The sequence below is a fragment of the Neofelis nebulosa genome, chromosome 4, assembly GCF_028018385.1.
Source record: "Neofelis nebulosa isolate mNeoNeb1 chromosome 4, mNeoNeb1.pri, whole genome shotgun sequence".
Classification (NCBI taxonomy): domain Eukaryota; kingdom Metazoa; phylum Chordata; class Mammalia; order Carnivora; family Felidae; genus Neofelis; species Neofelis nebulosa.
Genome location: NC_080785.1, coordinates 169,608,061 through 169,625,457, shown reverse-complemented (window position 1 = coordinate 169,625,457; position 17,397 = coordinate 169,608,061). Strand labels below are relative to the sequence as shown.

General features: G+C 66.8%; 1 protein-coding gene across 2 annotated transcripts; it reads left to right on the top strand.

Annotated features, from left to right (window-relative positions):
* The first annotated feature begins 3,318 nt into the window (after positions 1–3,318).
* ARHGAP45 (Rho GTPase activating protein 45) lies at positions 3,319–15,683 on the top strand. Of its 2 annotated transcripts, none has more exons than XM_058728595.1 (23): positions 3,319–3,656; positions 4,566–4,893; positions 7,694–7,837; positions 8,059–8,143; positions 8,252–8,324; positions 8,436–8,499; positions 8,589–8,726; positions 8,808–8,872; positions 8,979–9,089; positions 9,176–9,256; positions 10,690–10,872; positions 11,057–11,194; positions 11,314–11,504; positions 11,609–11,733; positions 11,816–11,899; positions 12,026–12,112; positions 12,212–12,384; positions 12,688–12,876; positions 12,971–13,108; positions 13,205–13,431; positions 13,517–13,709; positions 14,382–14,490; positions 14,831–15,683. In XM_058728595.1, the coding sequence occupies exons 1-23, from the start codon at positions 3,567–3,569 to the stop codon at positions 15,151–15,153; spliced, it is 3,339 nt and encodes a 1,112-aa protein (XP_058584578.1). In that variant the 5' UTR covers positions 3,319–3,566; the 3' UTR covers positions 15,154–15,683. The 2 variants fall into 2 exon arrangements, with proteins under 2 accessions (XP_058584578.1, XP_058584577.1); XM_058728594.1 differs by lacking the exon at positions 3,319–3,656 and adding an exon at positions 3,723–3,862.
* The last annotated feature ends 1,714 nt before the right edge of the window (positions 15,684–17,397 follow it).

Below are 17,397 nucleotides of genomic sequence, written 5' to 3'. Positions count from 1 at the left end.
CCTCCTTCCTTCCAGGATCACAGCCCTACCCTGGCTCCCTGGGCCCTGCACCGAGTCAGGGTCCGCCTCTCCCCACTAGCCGCCCCCCAGCTCCTGTGCTCTGTACCTGCCCCCTTCCTACCGCACCTGACTTTCCCGGCCGTGACCCCACCTCCCACTGAGGGCTTCCCGAACTTCTGGCCAGGTCACATCCCCCCTCTTTCACCCTGGCTCCACCCTTTTTATTTACCTTCCCCCATTTTTACCCTAGTCCCCCCAACCCGCATCTGGTCCCCCCCCCGCTCCCGTGTACTGTCCCCCCAACCCGGATCTGGTCCCTCCCCCTCCCGTGTACTGCCCCCCCATCTGGTCCCTCCCCCTCGCTCACTGTGCCCCCTATCTGGTCCCCCCTCCCCCCCCGCTCCCGTGTACTGTCCCCCCCAACCCGCATCTGGTCCCTCCCCCTCCCGTGTACTGCCCCCCCATCTGGTCCCTCCCCCTCGCTCAATGTGCTCCCTATCTGGTCCCCCCTCCCCCCCCCCCCCCCCCCCCCGCTCCCGTGTACTGCCCCCTCCTCCCTCCCGCCCCGCCCCACAGACAGCGAGCTTGGGCCCGGCGCGCCTGAGGCTCCCGCAGTTTGCGGACCCACCTGCGGGCACCTACAGCGGAGGCAACAAGAGGAAGCTGGCGACAGCCCTGGCGCTGGTGGGGGACCCGGCTGTGGTCTTTCTGGTGCGTGGGGGCGGGCCTGGGGGAGAGGGCTCGGGCTCGGCTGATGAGGGCATCCACCCCCCGAGCCCCCCCCGAGGACGAGTCCACCACGGGCACGGACCCCGCTCCCGGCGCTTTCTCTGGAGTAGCCTCCCTCCCGGCCGTGGCGCGGGAGGGCCGCTCCGTGGTGCTTACCGCACACAGGTGGGTCCCCAGCGTCCGGGGCCCAGGGTCAAGGTGGGTCAGGCCCCAGCAGGAGGCCTCCAGAGCTGGAGCGCCCCGACCCTTGGGACGCACGCCGGGGACGGTGATACCCGGTCCCGAGGGCCCGAGCGGGCTGGGCTGGGGGGGGGGCGGGGGGGGCAGGGGGGGGCGGGCCCAGGTGGCCCCAGCCTGGCGGGAGCTGACGGCACCGGGCCCCGGGCTGCAAGGGAGAGTGTGTGGCGCTCTGCACGCGCCCGGCCATCACGGGGACGGGCGGGTCCGCTGTCCGGGCGGCGCGCAGCCCCTCGAGAGCAGGTGAGCGGGGCCACAGGAGCGCAGACACGGCCACGCGACGCCCACCTGGCTCTACCCTGAGCGGAGGCGAGGCTCGAGGGCTGGCGGCGGGGCCGAACGGAACCGGGACGGGTCCCGGGGCTGCCGGACGAGCAGCAGGTGGGTCCGGGGAAGGGGCGGGCCCGGGAGGGAAGAGGGCGGGGCCTGGAGCGGGCGCGGCCCGAGGGGGCGGGGCTAGGGAAGGGATGGGCCTACAGGCGGGCGAGGCCCGGCAGGAGGAGGGGGGCGTCCGGAGGGGCCAGGTCTCGGGGGGCAGGGCCAGAGTGAGCCGGAGGGTGGTGTGGGCGGGCCTCGGGCGTGTCCAGCAGCCCCCGGCCCCGCCCACCCGGGTTTGGCGCCGGCCACACGCTGACCCTGCGGGGCCCGCAGCGCGGTCCGAGTTGGCGGAGGCCTTCGAGGCGGCCGCGTTCCCGGGGGCCGCCGGGAGGGCGCTGCGCCCTGGCTCGCGTCTTCGGGGAGCTGGCGTGGCGCGGGGAGGGGCGCGGCGTGCACTTCTCAGGGAGCCAGACCACGTTGGCGCGGGCGCCCGCCGCGCCTGGACGGGGCTGAGGATAAGGTGGGGCTGGGGGCCGGGCCGGGGGCTGACCGCCCCTCCGGCCGCCCTCCCCCGGGTGCTCCTGTACTTCTCCAAGGACCAGGGGGAAGAGGAGGGGGACGGGTAGGAGGCGGGAGTGGGGGCAGGCCTCGTGCCACGCCCACAGCACCCCGACTCCTCACTGGGCTCCTCGAGGACCCCAGCACCTCCTGTGTGGGGTTGCTGGGAGACTCCGGCAGCCCAGTCGCAGGCTCTCAGAGGATCCATCGCCCTGGAGGAAATAGAGAATTCATGGGGTGAAACCGTGTGTGTGTGTGTGTGTGTGTGTGTGTGTGTGTGCGCGCGCGCGCGCACACAGGCTGCAGGTCAGTCCAAACGCGGCTCTCCATATGCGTCTGGACACTGGCCCCTGTTCCCCGAGTGTCCCGCACGTGTCCCCCGACACTGATGCAATTTTGTAGGGTACATGTGAGAGTCTGGCTGTGGCCGACTGGACCCCCAGCTCTGGGGGCCTCTGGTGGACTGGGGACTGGGGGTCTCACGTGCAAGGGTGGCCTTCCATAGAGCCTGGACACTGGTCACTGGCCCTCACGTGCCCACGTGGGCCTGGCGGCTGAGGGCAGTACCTAGGAGAGCCTGGTGGGGAGGAGGAGGTCAAGGCTGGGGAATGTTCCAGAAGACTTGGAAAAGCCCATTGGGGGTCGCCCAGACCTCAGGTGTCCTGACCAGGCCAGACGTCTGCCAGCCAGCCCTCACCCCTGAAACTAGGCCCCAGAGCAATGGGTGCTAGGATCCTCAAGGGGCTTCCCAGCTGGGTTTGTGGATGGACCCGGGCCTGGAGAGGCGGGTTTGGCACCAGAGGCTGTGGTCTGCGGGCCCTGTGCCCTGTGCCCTGTAGACCTGCCCCTCCCACCAGAGGTCAGTGGGGTCAGTGTTGGGGAGGGAAAAGGGGTTGTTGGGGTTTGGGGATGGGGTGGGACTCCAGAAGTGAGAAGAATGGAGGAGGGGAGAAGCCTCTGACTGGTGAGGGGTCTTCAAGAGAAGAGGTGGTTGGAGGAGGGGAGCGGGGGTCCCTACACGTGGCTGGTCTCGTGGCTGGGTAGCCTCAGGCTTGTTTCCAAAGACGCCTCGTCAGCGCTGCTGCTTGGCAAGTGTGATGGTCTGTGTGTGTCCCTGGACTGTGGGAACAGGGCTGGGGACGGTGGCCTGCTGTGCCCTGTGCTGCCCGGTGGCCAGAGGAGGGAGGACGGGGGGCCTGGATAGCGTGTGTCCAAGCTCAGGGTCTGAGAGGGAAGCCCTGGCCTGTCCGTTCCACGTGCGGGCTTCATGACGTCCGAGCACGTGTCCTTGTGCACGCGTGTGTGCGTACTCCTGGCCGCGCCTGGGCGTCTGCGTGTGCCCTCGCCATGCACCGGGGCATCAGTGCAGGGCGCAGGCACCCTGGCCAGCACATGCGCAGAGCTCCCGAAAGCGGAAGCTGGGGGTGGGACCCGGGACCCCACCTTCAAGCCCACTGTGAGGAGGGCCAGGCTGAGTGAGGCCAGGGAGGGTGGGGGGCAGGTCTGCGTCTCTGTCACTCACCGCCTCCGGAGGCCTTTTCCTGTCGGGGGGGAGGGCCCGCCAATGAGGGCTGGGCCTGTCACGTGGGCCTGACAGCTGGGGAGGGGGTGGCCGGCGGCAATGTGGCCCCGAGGCAGCCAGGAGGGAGAGCTGCAGCGTTGAGACCCCCCAGCCTGCGTGACCCCGGCCCGCCTGTCTTGGGCCACTGGGCCCAGGTCCCACCATGTTCTCCAGGAAGAAGCGGGAGCTTATGAAAACCCCTTCCATCTCCAAAAAGAACCGGGCGGGAAGCCCCAGCCCACAGCCCTTGGGGGTGAGTGAGCCTCTGTGGGGAGCGCAGAGCGGGCGGGGGCCTTGGAGTAACACCCAGGCGGCAGGGGCCCAGGGGCGCGTGCCTTGTGCTGGGGGCCCAGCGGCTCCATGCTGGGCAGGCGGGGGACTCACGCCAGCTACAGCCCCCACCGGGCTGGACTGCATGGGCCACGCAGGAAAGGCCGGGACCCTGGCGTTCAGCTCACGGTAGGAGCGCGTTGGGTTGACCCCCACATCCCTCTGCTTGGACCAGGGCCGGCCGTGGGGCCCGGGGAGTAGGTGGGAGGGTGCCCGGGTCAGGGCGGCATTGGGCCCGGGGCTCCGCAGGGCGGTGGTCAGGGAACCTGGGGGCAGTGGTGCCGTCGGGGTTTGAGAGCCATAGCACAACCACCGCGCCCAAGGGTTAGAGGTGCAGAGCGCAAAACAGGATCCGTGGGGTGTAGGGCCGGGGGGTGCCTCCCTCGGGTCTGGAGAGCCACGAAGTTTGGGGACACTCTACAAGGCCTGGGCGTGTCCCTGGGGCTTGGGGGTCTACAGGAATCGACAGAGGTGCCTCCACCAGGGAGGAGGTGTGTGTGCAGCAGCCAGAGGGGGCTGCAGGGGCTGAGGACCCCCTCCCGGCCCTCCCTGCCCCACCAGGAAGTGGGGTGCCCCTCCCCCACGCCCTCACAGGCCCCACCCCTGGCTGTGGTTTGGGCAAAGACGGTTGTTTGTGAAAGAGCTGGGGAAGAGGATGTTGGGTAACAGGTGTGGGCGGGGCAGGGCACCAAATCTCAGCCCTCTGACCTCTGGCCTCTGATCCCCGAGGGGTCAGGCCGAAGACCCTCCGGAGCCCCGCCGTACTTCCGGGGAAACTGAGGCGGTGCCTGGGCCGGAACACCTGCGTCACCCTCCTCCCCCGCCCTCCCAGGAGCTGCCCAGGAAAGACGGGGCTGATGTGTCCCTCGGACCCAGCCTGGAGCCACCAGGCGCAGCCTCAAATGCCAAGGCCACGGGTACACTCAAGCGGCCCACCAGCCTGAGCCGCCATGCCAGCGCTGCTGGCTTCCCGCTGTCCGGATCCAGCACCTGGACGCTAGGCAGGGGCCACCGCAGCCCTCTGACCACCACCAGCCCTGCCGAGCTGCCCCCCGAGGGGCCGTGCCCCGACACCGTGGAGGACATCTCCCACCTGCTGGCCGACGTGGGCCGCTTTGCCGAAGGCTTGGAGAAGCTCAAGGAGTGCGTTCTGCATGACGGTGAGAAGCGGCAGGGGCCCCGGGGGCCTGGGTGGGGGGTCAGTGAGGCTCAGAAGGCGATGCCACCACAGCTAGGGCTCCGAGGGGTGTGTAGGAGTTGGGTGGCCACCAGGAGAGAATGGCACCGGGGCAGAGGGAACGTCACGTGTGCAAGCTCAGACCCAAGATGGAGATGTGCTTAGGGGAACAGGTTTCGGGGCGTGTGAAGCGTGTGGTGAAGGACCCCAGACGTGATCCTGCGGGCAATGGGGGACCACAGGAAATGTCAGAGCCGGGGCTGGACAAGGTCCGCCCTGCAGGTTGGAACCCGCGTGGACTGGAGGTGGGCTGAGGTCTGGCCGGGGACAGATTCGGGGGGACGAGGGGGAGCCAGTGGCCTGCGGGATGGCGGTTCCGTTTTCTCCTGCGTGCGGCGCTGACGGCCCAGCTTCCTGCCGAGTTATTTTCATCCGCTTCCTGTTTGTCCCTGGCACCTCGTGCGCAGCCCGTGGCCCTGCCCGCTCCTCCCAGAAACCGCAGTGCCGGGACCGTGCCAAGTGCTCTGACCCGCTCCCCCAGGCGCCTGCTTTACAGATGAGGAAACAGAGGCCGCTCGTCGGGCCCTGACACCCCCCCCCCCCCCCGGGGCTCTTCCAGCCAAGGAGGGGCGGGAGCTGGGATCCGACCTTCCCGGCAGCGGAGGCCTGGCCCTGCTGGTCGGGAGGTGGGAGCCCCCCAGGGTTATCTGGTCCAGGCGGGGGCCGGAGCTGTTTCCTGGGGAAACTCTGTAATCTCAGTTCCTGGTTCCTCTTGATCCGATCCCTGTGCTTCCTTGGAGGCCGGGCCTGGGCGGGGCCGAGCCAGGCTGCGTCCTGAGGGAGGTTGGGCCCAGGGCAGGGCGCCCTTCTACCCGCTTTGGGCACCTGCGAGAGAGGATGTGGGTTGAGTCTGGGCCCTTCCCCTGCTGGGCCTCCTCCTCTGAGCTCAGGCGTCTCTTCTGTGAAATGGGGCCACGACGGGGCCTGCGGGGTAGCCGGCGGGGGTCAGATGTCCTCGGCATACTGTGATGGTTGTGAGGACAGTAAGACCCACTCTGGGTGGAGCCCCAAGTGAGGGGACAGTGCAGGGTCCCCTGGTCCGGCTGGCAGCACGTCCGGGGCACCTGGGCTTTGCGGGGCCGGGGCAGGTGCAGGTGTGGGGAAGGACCTTCTCGGGAAGGGGTGTGCCTGTGACCCCCGCCCCCCATGGCTGGCTTCCCTGGCTTCCTGAAGCTCCCCCTCCCCCCCCCCCCCCCCCCCCCGCCCAAGTCGTCTTAGGCAGCGAGCGTGTGCTTGGGCGTGAGGTGCTGGGGTCTCCCCGGAGGTGGCTTTCAGTGGGGTCCTCAGTGCCCACGAGGCTCTACCTGGTGTCTTGAACGCCGTCTGCCAGGCTCGGAGTTGGGGCGCGGGGGCCACAGGAGGTGAGGCTGCCTCCGTGTCTCGTGTCTGCAGTCGGCCCTTCTCCTTCCACTGACTCCTGTGGTTTTAATGGCGTGTGTTTTGCACACAGTGTCGTCTGCACGCACGGTAACGAAGACTGTGGGGGAGCGCCTGGCTGGCTCCGTCGGTAGACGTGTGGCTTTTTTGTATTTTTGTTTTTTTATGTTTATTTTTAAGAGACAGAGACAGAGTGAGCAGGGCAGGGTTAGAGAGAGAGGGAGACACAGAATCCAATGTAGGCTCCAGGCAGACAGAGCCTGATGTGGGGCTTGAACCCACGAACCACGAGATCATATCCTGAGCTGAAGTCGGACACTCCAGCAACCGAGCCACCCAAGCGCCCCGTGACTTTTTTTTTTTTAGTGATTTAAAAAAAAAAAAAAAAACATTTAAAAATTATTTTTATTTTTGAGAGTGTGTGCGCACGAGCAAGGGAGGGGCAGAGAGAAAGGGGGACAGAGGACCCCAAACAGGCTCTGTGCTGACAGCAGGGAGCCCCACCTAGGGCTTGAACCCATGAACCACGAGATCATGACCTGAGCCAAAACTGGATGCTTAACCGACTGAGCCACCCAGGTGCCCAGAGTGTGTGCCTCTTGATCTTGGGGTTGTGAGTTCAAGCTCCAGGTTGGGTACAGAGGTAACTTAAAACTAAAATCTTAAAAAAACAAAACCAAACCAAACCGTTCATGGAGGGCACTTAAAGGCACGTTCCAAAACACAGATCTGATCTTGCCCTGCTTTGCTCCAGCACCTTCTATGGCTCCCCATTGCCCTAGAGATGAGGCCACCTGGGGTCCTCCTGTCTGGAGTTCTCATACCTGCAGAGCTAGTGAACACAGAAAAGCTCCATCATCCTTGAGAACGCCCTGCCCCTCTCTGTGCCTCAGCTTCCTCATCTACAGAATGGGGATGATGACCGCACCTGCCTCACGGGGTGGTTGGCAGGGGAGAGCAGATCGTGGCAGGAGGCAGGGCAGGTCCAGAGCTGGACAGAAACTTGAGCAGCCCTGTGAGCTTGTGGCAGGAAAGGGGCCTGGTGGGCTGCACGGAGGAGGGGGCACCAGGCCTGCAGCTTGAAGGACGAGCAGGAGTTTGGTCTCTTGAAGGACATGAAGAGAAAGTTCTGAGAAGGGACTGCCTGAGCCGTGGTCTGGCCTTTGTGGCCCTGGCCCGCAGCCCAGAGGGGCTGTGCCTCACCTGAGGCCCCACAGTGAGCTCTGCCCTCCCCACCTCTGCCTCAGTCTCCCCATCCTGGGACAGGAGCCCTGAGGAGGGGGCAGGCCCCTGGCTCTCCTGGGGCCAGGCGCTTCCTCCCTGCTCACACCCACCGTGCCCCACAGACCTGCTGGAGGCCCGCCGGCCCCTGGCCCACGAGTGCCTGGGGGAGGCCCTTCGTGTGATGCGACAGATCATCTCCAGGTTCCCGCTGCTCAACACCGTGGAGACGCTCACTGCCGCGGGCACCCTCATTGCCAAGATCAGAGGTCAGCCAGCCGGGGCAGGGTGGCGAGGGCTCCAGAGGCCCCGGGGAGGGCTGCCCGGGGGAGGGGGCGTTCGAAGCGGGTTGTGAAGGGCGCGTGGCAGTTTGACAGGCACAGCCGCCCTTCTGCTCCCCTGGTCTGGGAGCTCCCTTCAGGTGGCCGCAGGCAGGGGCGGTCACCTCCAGAAGTGGGTCAGCCGCCTCGTCCTTGTCTCTGCCCGCCAGCCTTCCATTACGAGTGCAACAATGAGTCTGACAAGCGGGAGTTTGAGAAGGCCCTGGAGACCATCGCAGTCTCCTTCAGTAGCACGTGAGTGCCGTGGGGCTGCTGGGGCGAGGCTGGGGAGCCCGGGGCCGCATGTGTCTCGGCACTCACCCTGCCCTGCCCTGCCCTGCCCTGCCCTGCCCTGCCCTGCAGCGTGTCCGAGTTCCTCATGGGGGAAGTGGACAGCAGCACCCTCCTGTCGGTGCCCCCTGGGGACCCCAGCCAGGTGAGCAGGGTGGGGTGAGTCACTCCCGTGTCCTCTGGGGGCCGTCCCTCTCTGCCGGGGGTGGGGGGGTGGGGTGGGGGGGCGACTCACCCGCGTCCCCCGCCCACACAGACCATGGAGAGCCTGTACTCGCAGGGGAGCGAGGGCTCCACCCCCAGCACCGAGGACGGTGACGGTGAGACACGACGGACGGGCGCGCGCTGGCCCGGCGGGCGGGGAGGGAGGGAGGGGGGCGTCGGGCCGGGCTAAGAGGGCGCCCCACAGGCTGCCTGCCCCCCGAGGAGGTGGACATGTTGCTGCAGCGCTGCGAAGGCGGTGTGGATGCAGCGCTGCTGTATGCCAAGAACATGGCCAAGTACATGAAGGACCTCATCGGCTACCTGGAGAAGCGGACGATGCTGGGTAAGAGCGGCCCCGGGGTGCGGGGCCGGGGGAAGGCGCCGCCCCCGCAGCCCCCGCACTCACGCCGCCCCCCGCCCGCAGAGATGGACTTCGCCAAAGGCCTGCAGAAAATCGTGCATAACTGCAGACAGAGCGTCATGCAGGAGGTGGGGTCCCTGGGGCCTGGCTGTGAGTCTCCACACCCCCCAGAGGGGCCACAGGGAAGGGGGGCCGCCCGGGCCCTCCTCCGTGACCGCCGCCCCCACCCCGCAGCCGCACATGCCCCTCCTGTCCATCTACTCCCTGGCGCTAGAGCAGGAGCTGGAGTTCGGCCACAACATGGTGCAGGCGGTGGGCACGCTGCAGAACCAGACCTTCATCCAGGTGGGCCGGGCGGGCGGCCGGGCGGGCGGGCAGGCCTGGGGTGTGCCAGGGCCCCCCCCTCGCTCACGGTCTGTGCCCCCCACCAGCCCCTGAGCCTGAGGCGGCTTGAGCATGAGAAGCGCAGGAAGGAGATTAAGGAGTCATGGCACCGTGCCCAGAGGAAGCTGGTAGGCCGGCGGGGACGGGGTGGTGCGAGGGGCCCAGCGCTGTGGCCTCCTGTGCCCGCAGGAGGCTGGCAGTGGCGCCCGAGGGGGGCGCGGGCCCTGCGTGGGACAGATCCCGGGCTGCCACCCGCAGCGGTGCAGGGAGGAGTGGGGAGCCCGTGCGCCCCCCCGCGCAGGCGCAGCGGGTCTGGCGTGAGCACCAGCTTCCTTTGTGTCTCTTTTCCCCAGTTTGGTTTTAGACTTTTCCAAAGCGGGAAGCATCCGTGTGTTTCCCAGCTACGTTAACGGGGCCTTCAGCGAAAACCTCCCCGCCCCCCCTTCCAGCGAGCGCCCCTCCCCTTCCGTATGCCCGCCAGCGTGTCAGGTTGACTCTTCTGCTCCTGGCCCTTTACACCCCGTCCCCGTGGCCGGAGGCTTGGGCACCTCAATCTGGGGGCGGGGGGCGGGGAGGGGGGCATCTTCCGCTCCAGGTGCTCAGCTGTGGAGGCCACCGGACTTAGTTCACTAAATCCTACTGCTACCTTCCCGTCACTGCTGGGCTGTTGGTGTTTCAGGCACCAGCGCTGTGACACCTTGCGTCCGTCTCTCGGACCTGCGACCGGACATTTATCTCCGACGGGTGCCCAAAGCAGGATGGCTGAGGGAGGGTGTGAACGTGTGAGCCTCTCCTGAGCTCCCTCTGCTTCCCTCCTCGAAACACTTGTTTCCTGCCCTTTGTTCATCTTGGGCTGGATGATGCCTTCTTTCTTTCTTACTGATTTGTCAGAGCTCTTGACGTACTAGAGATCTCAGCCCTTGCTGATGTGAGTTACGGCCCCCCCCGTCCCCCCACCCCTGGTTGATCGTCTTTGGCTTTTGACTCTACCATTGGCCTCTTTTGCCAGCCAGAAGCCTGAGGGTGTCAGCGGTAGCCTTTTCTTGTGTGGTTTCTGGGTCCGTGTCCCATGTTCAGGGCCTTCCCACAGCGAAATGGTTTTCAGACCCTCTCCACGTTTCCCCTGGTATTTGCACAAGCTAGTTTCTGTACGTTTAAGCCTCTGACAGCGCAGGCTGGGGCGTGGCCCCCAGAAGACTCGCCATGTTTCTGACCAACCCTCAGGGCGCCCGGCTTCCTGCCGGGGTGGCTTACACCTCTCCTGCGTAAGAGGGGAAGTGAGAGACGGGAGGGTGGCCACCACTCTGGCGGGGGCGGGTGGAGGTCTCAGCTGTGGGGGCTGTGATGTGGGCACACCGGACGCCCGTTCCTCCCAGGGTCCGTAGGCAGGCGTCCCCTCCTGTTCTCCTGTCCACTCTTGGGTAGGGCCTCTGTCTGCCCCGCAGGGCCGTGGGCACAAGACGTGTGGGTGGCTGATGGCGGTGGTTGGGGACAGGGGCCGGGAGGCGGAGCCCAGCTGGAGCCCCGCTCTGGACTGGTGCCCTCACCCTCCTGCCCGCAGCAAGAGGCCGAGTCCAACCTTCGCAAGGCCAAGCAGGGCTACGGGCAGCGCTGTGAGGACCACAGCAAGGCCCGCTTCCTGGCGGCCAAGGCCGAGGAGGAGCAGGCGGGCACGGGGCCCGGGGCCGCGGCCTCCAAGACCCTGGACAAGCGGAGGCGTCTGGAGGAGGAGGCCAAGAACAAGGTGAGCGCGGACAAGGAGGGGGCCCCGGCGGCAGAACCCCGCGGCACCGGCCCGGGCTGCGTGTCCCCGTGGGAACGCGTCCCGGCCCGTTCTGCCGCCTCGGCTCCTGCAGCCGGCCTGGCGACGCCCCGGGGGCCGAGGCCCGGCTGAGGCATCTCCGGGCCACCCCTCTGCCCCCGTGCAGGCGGAGGAGGCCATGGCCACTTACCGCACGTGTGTGGCCGATGCCAAGACGCAGAAGCAGGAGCTGGAGGACGCCAAGGTGACGGTGCTGCGGCAGATCCAGGAGGTCATCCGGCAGAGCGACCAGACCATCAAGTCGGTGCGGCCCCGCGCTCTGGCCACGGGGGGGGGGGGGGGGGGGGCAGGGGGGCCCTGGGCCCGGTCGGTGCGGCCCGCCCGCCCGCCTGCCTGCCCACCCGCCCACCCGCCCGCCCGCAGGCCACCATCTCCTACTACCAGATGATGCACATGCAGACGGCCCCGCTGCCCGTGCACTTCCAGATGCTGTGCGAGAGCAGCAAGCTGTACGACCCCGGCCAGCAGTACGCCTCCCACGTGTGCCAGCTGCAGCGGGGCGACGAGCCCGACGTGCGCTACGACTTCGAGCCCTACGTCTCCACCAACACCTGGTACGGCCAGCGGCACGGGCCCCGCGGGGGCCGGGCTTCCCGCCGGCAGCGCCTCTGTGACCCCCCGTCCCGTCCCGTCCCCTCCCTCTGGCTCCGTCCACCAGGTCTCCGGTCATGCGCACCCGGAAGGGCAGCCTCAACGTCAGCGACGCCGTGGGGACAGAGGCCGCTGGCGGTCCCGAGGAGGAAAGCGGGCCCACCGAGGGGGCGCTGGCCAAGGACCGCAGGGGTGAGCGCCCGGGGCAGTGCGGGGTGGGTGTGGCTTCCCCGCCGCCCCCCTCCCCCCACTGGAGACACGCCTCCTTCTGCAGGTGGGTGTGGCCACCAGGTGCACAAGTCGTGGCCCAGCAGCACCGCAGACTCCGACGGCAGCCTGGACCCCGGCCCTGGCTCAGGTGAAGAGGCCCCCGCCTGCCGGGCGTCTGGGGCAGCCGGGGGGTGATGGGACGCCGTGGCGGCCGTGAGCCCTCTGGGGAGGGTCCCTCGTGGCTCGGGGTGCCTGACGCCGGTCTCCCGTGCAGGGGACTTTAAGAAGCTGCAGCGGATGTCATCCGGCGAGGAGCTGGCGGACCAGGACGGCAGCGCAGGGGCATCAGCCTTCGAGCAGGGTGAGGGGCCCCCCGGGCCCGGTGTCAGGGGGAGGCCGGTGGGCCCGGTGCTGGCCTGCGGGCCGCGAGGCTGACTGCTCGCCCCGCCCCGCCCCGCAGCCGACCTCAACGGCATGGCCCCCGAGCTGCCGGTGGCCGTGCCCAGCGGGCCCTTCCGCCACGTGGGGCTGTCCAAGGCGGCGCGAACGCACCGGCTGCGGAAGCTGCGCACGCCGGCCAAGTGCAGGGAGTGCAACAGCTACGTCTACTTCCAGGGCGCCGAGTGCGAGGAGGTGGGTCGAGCTCGGGGAAAGGCTGGGTCCACGTGCACGGGAGGGTCCGCTCGGCTGGGAGCAGAGGGGAGCATCTGGAGACCGGAGGGCCCCGGGGGAGCGCCCAAGGCCCGGAGGCAGCACCGCCGGGCTGTCGGCAGGAAAAGCGAGGCGTCTGGAAGGAGCTGGGGTGGCAGGCACGGGCGTGTCCCCCAGCCGAGGAGACAGAGCGAGCCGGGAGCGGTGGCGCTTCCGGAGACGCCACGAGGGAGTGAGGGTCGGGAGGGCGCTGGGAGGGGGCCGCTGACACGCCGCCCGCCGCAGTGCTGCCTGGCCTGCCACAAGAAGTGCCTGGAGACGCTGGCCATCCAGTGCGGCCACAAGAAGCTCCAAGGCCGCCTGCAGCTCTTCGGCCAGGACTTCGGCCAGGCGGCCCGTGGCACGCCCGACGGCGTGCCCTTCATCGTCAAGAAGTGCATCTGTGAGATCGAGCGGCGGGCGCTGCACACCAAGGTGACCAGCCCCGGGGCAGCAGCGGGGGGTTCGTCCTGGGGGGGGGGGGTGGCGGCGTGGCGGGCGGGGGCCGTGCTGACCGCGGCCCCCACAGGGCATCTACCGGGTCAACGGGGTGAAAACGCGCGTGGAGAAGCTGTGCCAGGACTTCGAGAACGGCAAGGAGCTGGTGGAACTGTCCCAGGCCTCGCCCCACGACGTCAGCAACGTCCTCAAACTCTACCTGCGCCAGGTGGGGCCGGGTGCCCGCTGAGCCGGGACCGGGGGTGGGCGGGGGAGGGCTGCTGGGCTGGGGGGCCTCTGACCCCGTCCGACCCGTCACCCACAGCTGCCCGAACCGCTCATCTCCTTCCGCCTCTACCACGAGCTCGTGGGGCTGGCCAAGGACAGTCTGAAGGCGGAGGCCGAGGCCAAGGCGGCGTCACGGGGCCGGCCCGACGCCGCCGAGAGCGAGGCTGCGGCCGTGGCCATGGCAGGCCGGCTGCGGGAGCGCCTGCAGGGCCTGCCGCCCGAGAACAGGGCCACACTGCGGTACCTGCTGCGACACCTGCGCAGGTGAGGGCCGGCCTGGCAGGGGTCCGGGTTGTGGGGGGCCTGGGGGAGCCATTCACACCTGCTCCCGTGCCCGCGTGGCCCCCAGGATCGTGGAGGTGGAGCAGGACAACAAGATGACCCCGGGGAACCTGGGCATCGTGTTTGGACCCACGCTGCTGCGGCCAAGGCCCACCGAGGCCACCGTGTCCCTGTCCTCCCTGGTGGACTACCCCCACCAGGCCCGCATCGTGGAGACCCTCATCGCCCACTACGACCTGGTCTTCGAGGAGGAGCCCGAGGTGCCTGGGGGCCAGGGGAGGGTGTTGGCGGACGGCAGGGCTGCCCGCTCTGAGCAGGGGGCCGGGCCGGAGACAGAATGACTGACACGCTTGCTTTGGGCCGGGTGGTCAGAAGTGGCCTTGGAGGCATCTTTTAAGCAAAGAACTGATGGAGGAAGGGCTCGACCCTTGAGGGAGAGCCACTGTTGGTGCAAAGGCCCTGTGGCCGTGCCCCCCCCCCCCCCCAGCCCACCTCGGACCTCGCGTTCGGCCCGGCCCCGTGGGTCTCCCGTCTCCGTGCCACCTACAGCACATCCTCACGCTCACGTGCTGCCCAGCTGAGTCCAACCTGCCAGCTCAGCTGGCTGCTGGGTTTTAATCTCGGGCCACCATTCTCCTGTCCGCCAGCCCCGTCTGCTCTGTTCTCGAGCCTCGTGCTCCCATCCCCGTGGAAGGCCCTCTTCCAGGGGGTGTGTGTTCGGGGCGGCAGGGCACACTGGTGTCCACACGGGACCTCGGCCTTGCCGGCCGCGGCCTTCTGCCCCAGGTGGGCGAGTCGCACCTGCTTAGCGACACCGGGCAGAGTGGCATCAGGCCATCCGCGCGCCGGGTGTTTAGTTAACCAGACGGAGAACAGAGCCTGGGAGGGGCCAGAATCCCAGACCCCGGCTGACCACATTCTGCCACCCACAGGAGGACGCGGATGACCGGCGGGCTGAGGATGGGGTGCAGGCGCCATGCCCGGAGGCGGGTGCAGGGGCTGCCCTCCCGCTGCGGGAGGAGCCTGCAGATGGGGGTCCAGGTGAGCGGGGCAGCCTGGATGCCCGCTGGCAGACCATGTGGTGTTAGGGGGCCACGTCAGGGGCTTTGGAGGCCACATGCCCCATGGGCAGGGACATCTCCTATATCAACTGTTAATTTGTTGCAAATGCCAGCAAAGAGACGCCTTTTTGAGGTGTTCTGTAGATACCGACGTGGGTGCCCTGGGCCTTGAGCCCGCACCTCGGCCTGCGGGTGGGTGGTCCCAGGGCGGGGAGCGGGCCGGGCGAGAGGACAGCAGGTCAGGCGGTGGACCCCAGGTCCCTCCTGGTCACGGCGCAACTGGCCTCTCTGCCCCCACCCCACCTTCCTTGGCTTCGCAGAATCCCAAGTGGCCTCCAACGACTCCGACTCCGAGGGGGAGGAGGCCTCGGAGTTGCCGTCCCCGGCGGGCAGGGGCGCGTACCGCCTCAGCTTCCTGGAGAAGCAGGGCAGCGAGGCCAGCGTGGAGGAGGCCCAGGGCAGTGGCAGCGGCAGCGAGGAGCAGCTGGGGGCCGGAGCTGGGGAGGGCCTGGCAGAGCAGCCTTCCGAGTTCAACACCAATCAGTGCAACAATGTGGCCGAGGTCGGACTGCCCGTCACGTGGCTCCATGATGGGCAGATCGCAGTGGGCACTGGCCACGAGAGGCAGCCTGAGTCTGTGTAGCTGGGGCGCAGGGCACGCCGTGTGTTCCTGGCTCCCATCCCTGTGGGTGTCCAGTTACTGGGAGGCCACGGGAGGCCTGGCCTCTTCCTTCAAGCCCGTACCGGTGAGGGCATTGCCGGCTGCCTCTTCCAGAAGCTTCCAGGCCACTGGGTGAGGCCGAAGCCCGCTCCGTCTGCCTGTGTGCCCTGGTGACCCGACGCAGCCACGCTGGGAGATCCTGCTGTCCAGTCGTCTGGGGACTGACTGTGTGCTCAGAGAAGCCTCGGACGTCCCTGCCGCATGGCCCTGCCCCCGGGGCCAGCTGCCCCGTGGGCCTACAAGCTCTGCCTTGACCTCTCACCGCTGGGCCACCACCGAAGGCCACTCCGAAAGCCAGACAGCAGCGGCCAGTGGCAGCACCACACCCTTGCTTTCCTGGAAAACCGAGTCGGGACACGTGGGGTTTAGGCGCGTGGTGAGCTCCATCTTGGTCACGATGTACGTCTTTCACATGCACATTTACTCTGCTTAAAATAAAGTTTAAAATCTGAGCCTATCTTCTCTGGTGGTGGCAGGCTGGGGGTAGGGACACAGAGGACACAGAAGTTCCACTATAGCTGTGTGAGCTCCAGTGGCCTTTGAGACCAGCAGTGCAGACACAACCTCAAACAACCACTTCATAGAAACTTCTAGCCCAGCACCGTTCGGTAGAACCTTCCAGATGAAAGAAATGCTGTCCGTTCACCGTCCAGTGTGGCAGCCACGAGCCCTGGAAACGGGGCCAGTGTGCCTGAGGAACAGGTTTAAATTCTGTGGCCACCTTCGGAGACGGCACTGTGAACCCTCAGCCTGGAGCAGAAGAGGACCCCTGCCCCCAATTCCTGTTACTGACCCCCCACCCAGCTCTGAGACCACCCCCCAAGCTGGGTTCATGCCGGAGGGCCGGGGACGGTTGGGCACGGGGAAGATCCAACTCTTCACATGCAGCGGAAAAGCAGACGGAATTCGCACCCATCAAGACACACAAGTGGCAGGAGGGGCCTTCCCCTCCTGACACAGAGCAACCCCTCGGAACCTGCTGCGCACCCCAGGCTTAGAAAGGAGCAGCGGTGCCGGTCAGAATGCTCTGCAACAGCCTGCCTGGCCCTCCCCGGCAACAGCTAAGAAAGATCTGGAAGAGGAGATCACCGAGCCGGCCAACAGCCCAACGCGGAACTGCACGCAGCCAAACCTCATCACGCGCTGCCCATGTCCCCGTAGAGCCGAGTAAGCACCCAGGGGCCGTCTGGCCTGGGGCCGAGAATACCTATGGTCTGGCTCTTCACGGAAAGAGCACGCCCACCCGAAACATGCTTTAAGAGGGTCAGAAGAGGGGCGCCTGGCTGGCTCAGTTGGGTAAGCGTCTGACTCTTGATTTGGGCTCAGGTCATGATCTCAGTTTGTGAGACTGAGCCCTGAGTTGGGCTCTGTGCTGACAGTGTGGAGCCTGCTTGGGATTCTCTCGCTCTCTCTCTCTCTCTGCCCCTTCCCTGCCTGCTCTCTCAAAATAAACTTTAGACTCTTGATTTCTGCTCAGGTCACGATCTCCTGGTTCATGGGATCGAGCACCACGTCAAGCTCCACGCTGACAGGGTCTGCTTGGGATTCTCTCTCCCCCTCTCTGCCCTTCCCAGCTCGTGGGCTCTCTCTCAAAATAAGTGAAAAAAAAACAACAAAAAAACAAAAAACTCAGATAAGACCATTTAACTGTATTCCGTGTTCAGCCAGACGGCAGCTTTCCACTTACGGGCATTATTCAAACAGCAAGGGTCATGAAAAGCCTCCCCCTGAAGTCTGGCCAGGCCTGTAAACGAAGGCCTCTGGATGCCGTTCATGAGGTGCCTGGTAATTTACTGGTTCAGGGCCAGCTTCAGGCCAGGCTTGACCCAGCTCACAGAATGTCACAGGGGCCTGGGGCCCCCCTCCTCAATCCACCCGTATCCAAGGAGGGGGCACCTCTTCCATGAGGCCTGAGGCAGGTGTCTGAGCAACAGCCCAACCTGAACCAATCTTAGGGAGGTTATACTCAATGGCATAGGCAGGATCTGGTCCCCAAAAGGGACGAATTCTCAAAGGAAGGCCAGGTGCTGCTGGAAGGAGGGCATGGAGGTTGAGGCAACAAAAAACCGCCTGCACCAGAATGACAGGAACGTCCGTGGCCTCTACGCCCGAAACTCTGCCAACTTCGCACGGAGCTTCAAAGTTGTTCAAAGTCCTTCGTGTGCA

Bases quoted from the DNA above. Each gene is read 5' to 3' on its own strand.
- ARHGAP45 (XM_058728594.1), top strand. From the start codon at position 3,764: ATGCTGGGCAGGCGGGGGACTCACGCCAGCTACAGCCCCCACCGGGCT. The intron at 11,195-11,313 runs GTGCGGCCCCGC...GCCCGCCCGCAG, and splicing joins GCGACCAGACCATCAAGTCG to GCCACCATCTCCTACTACCA. The intron at 13,710-14,381 runs GTGCCTGGGGGC...TGCCACCCACAG, and splicing joins TCTTCGAGGAGGAGCCCGAG to GAGGACGCGGATGACCGGCG.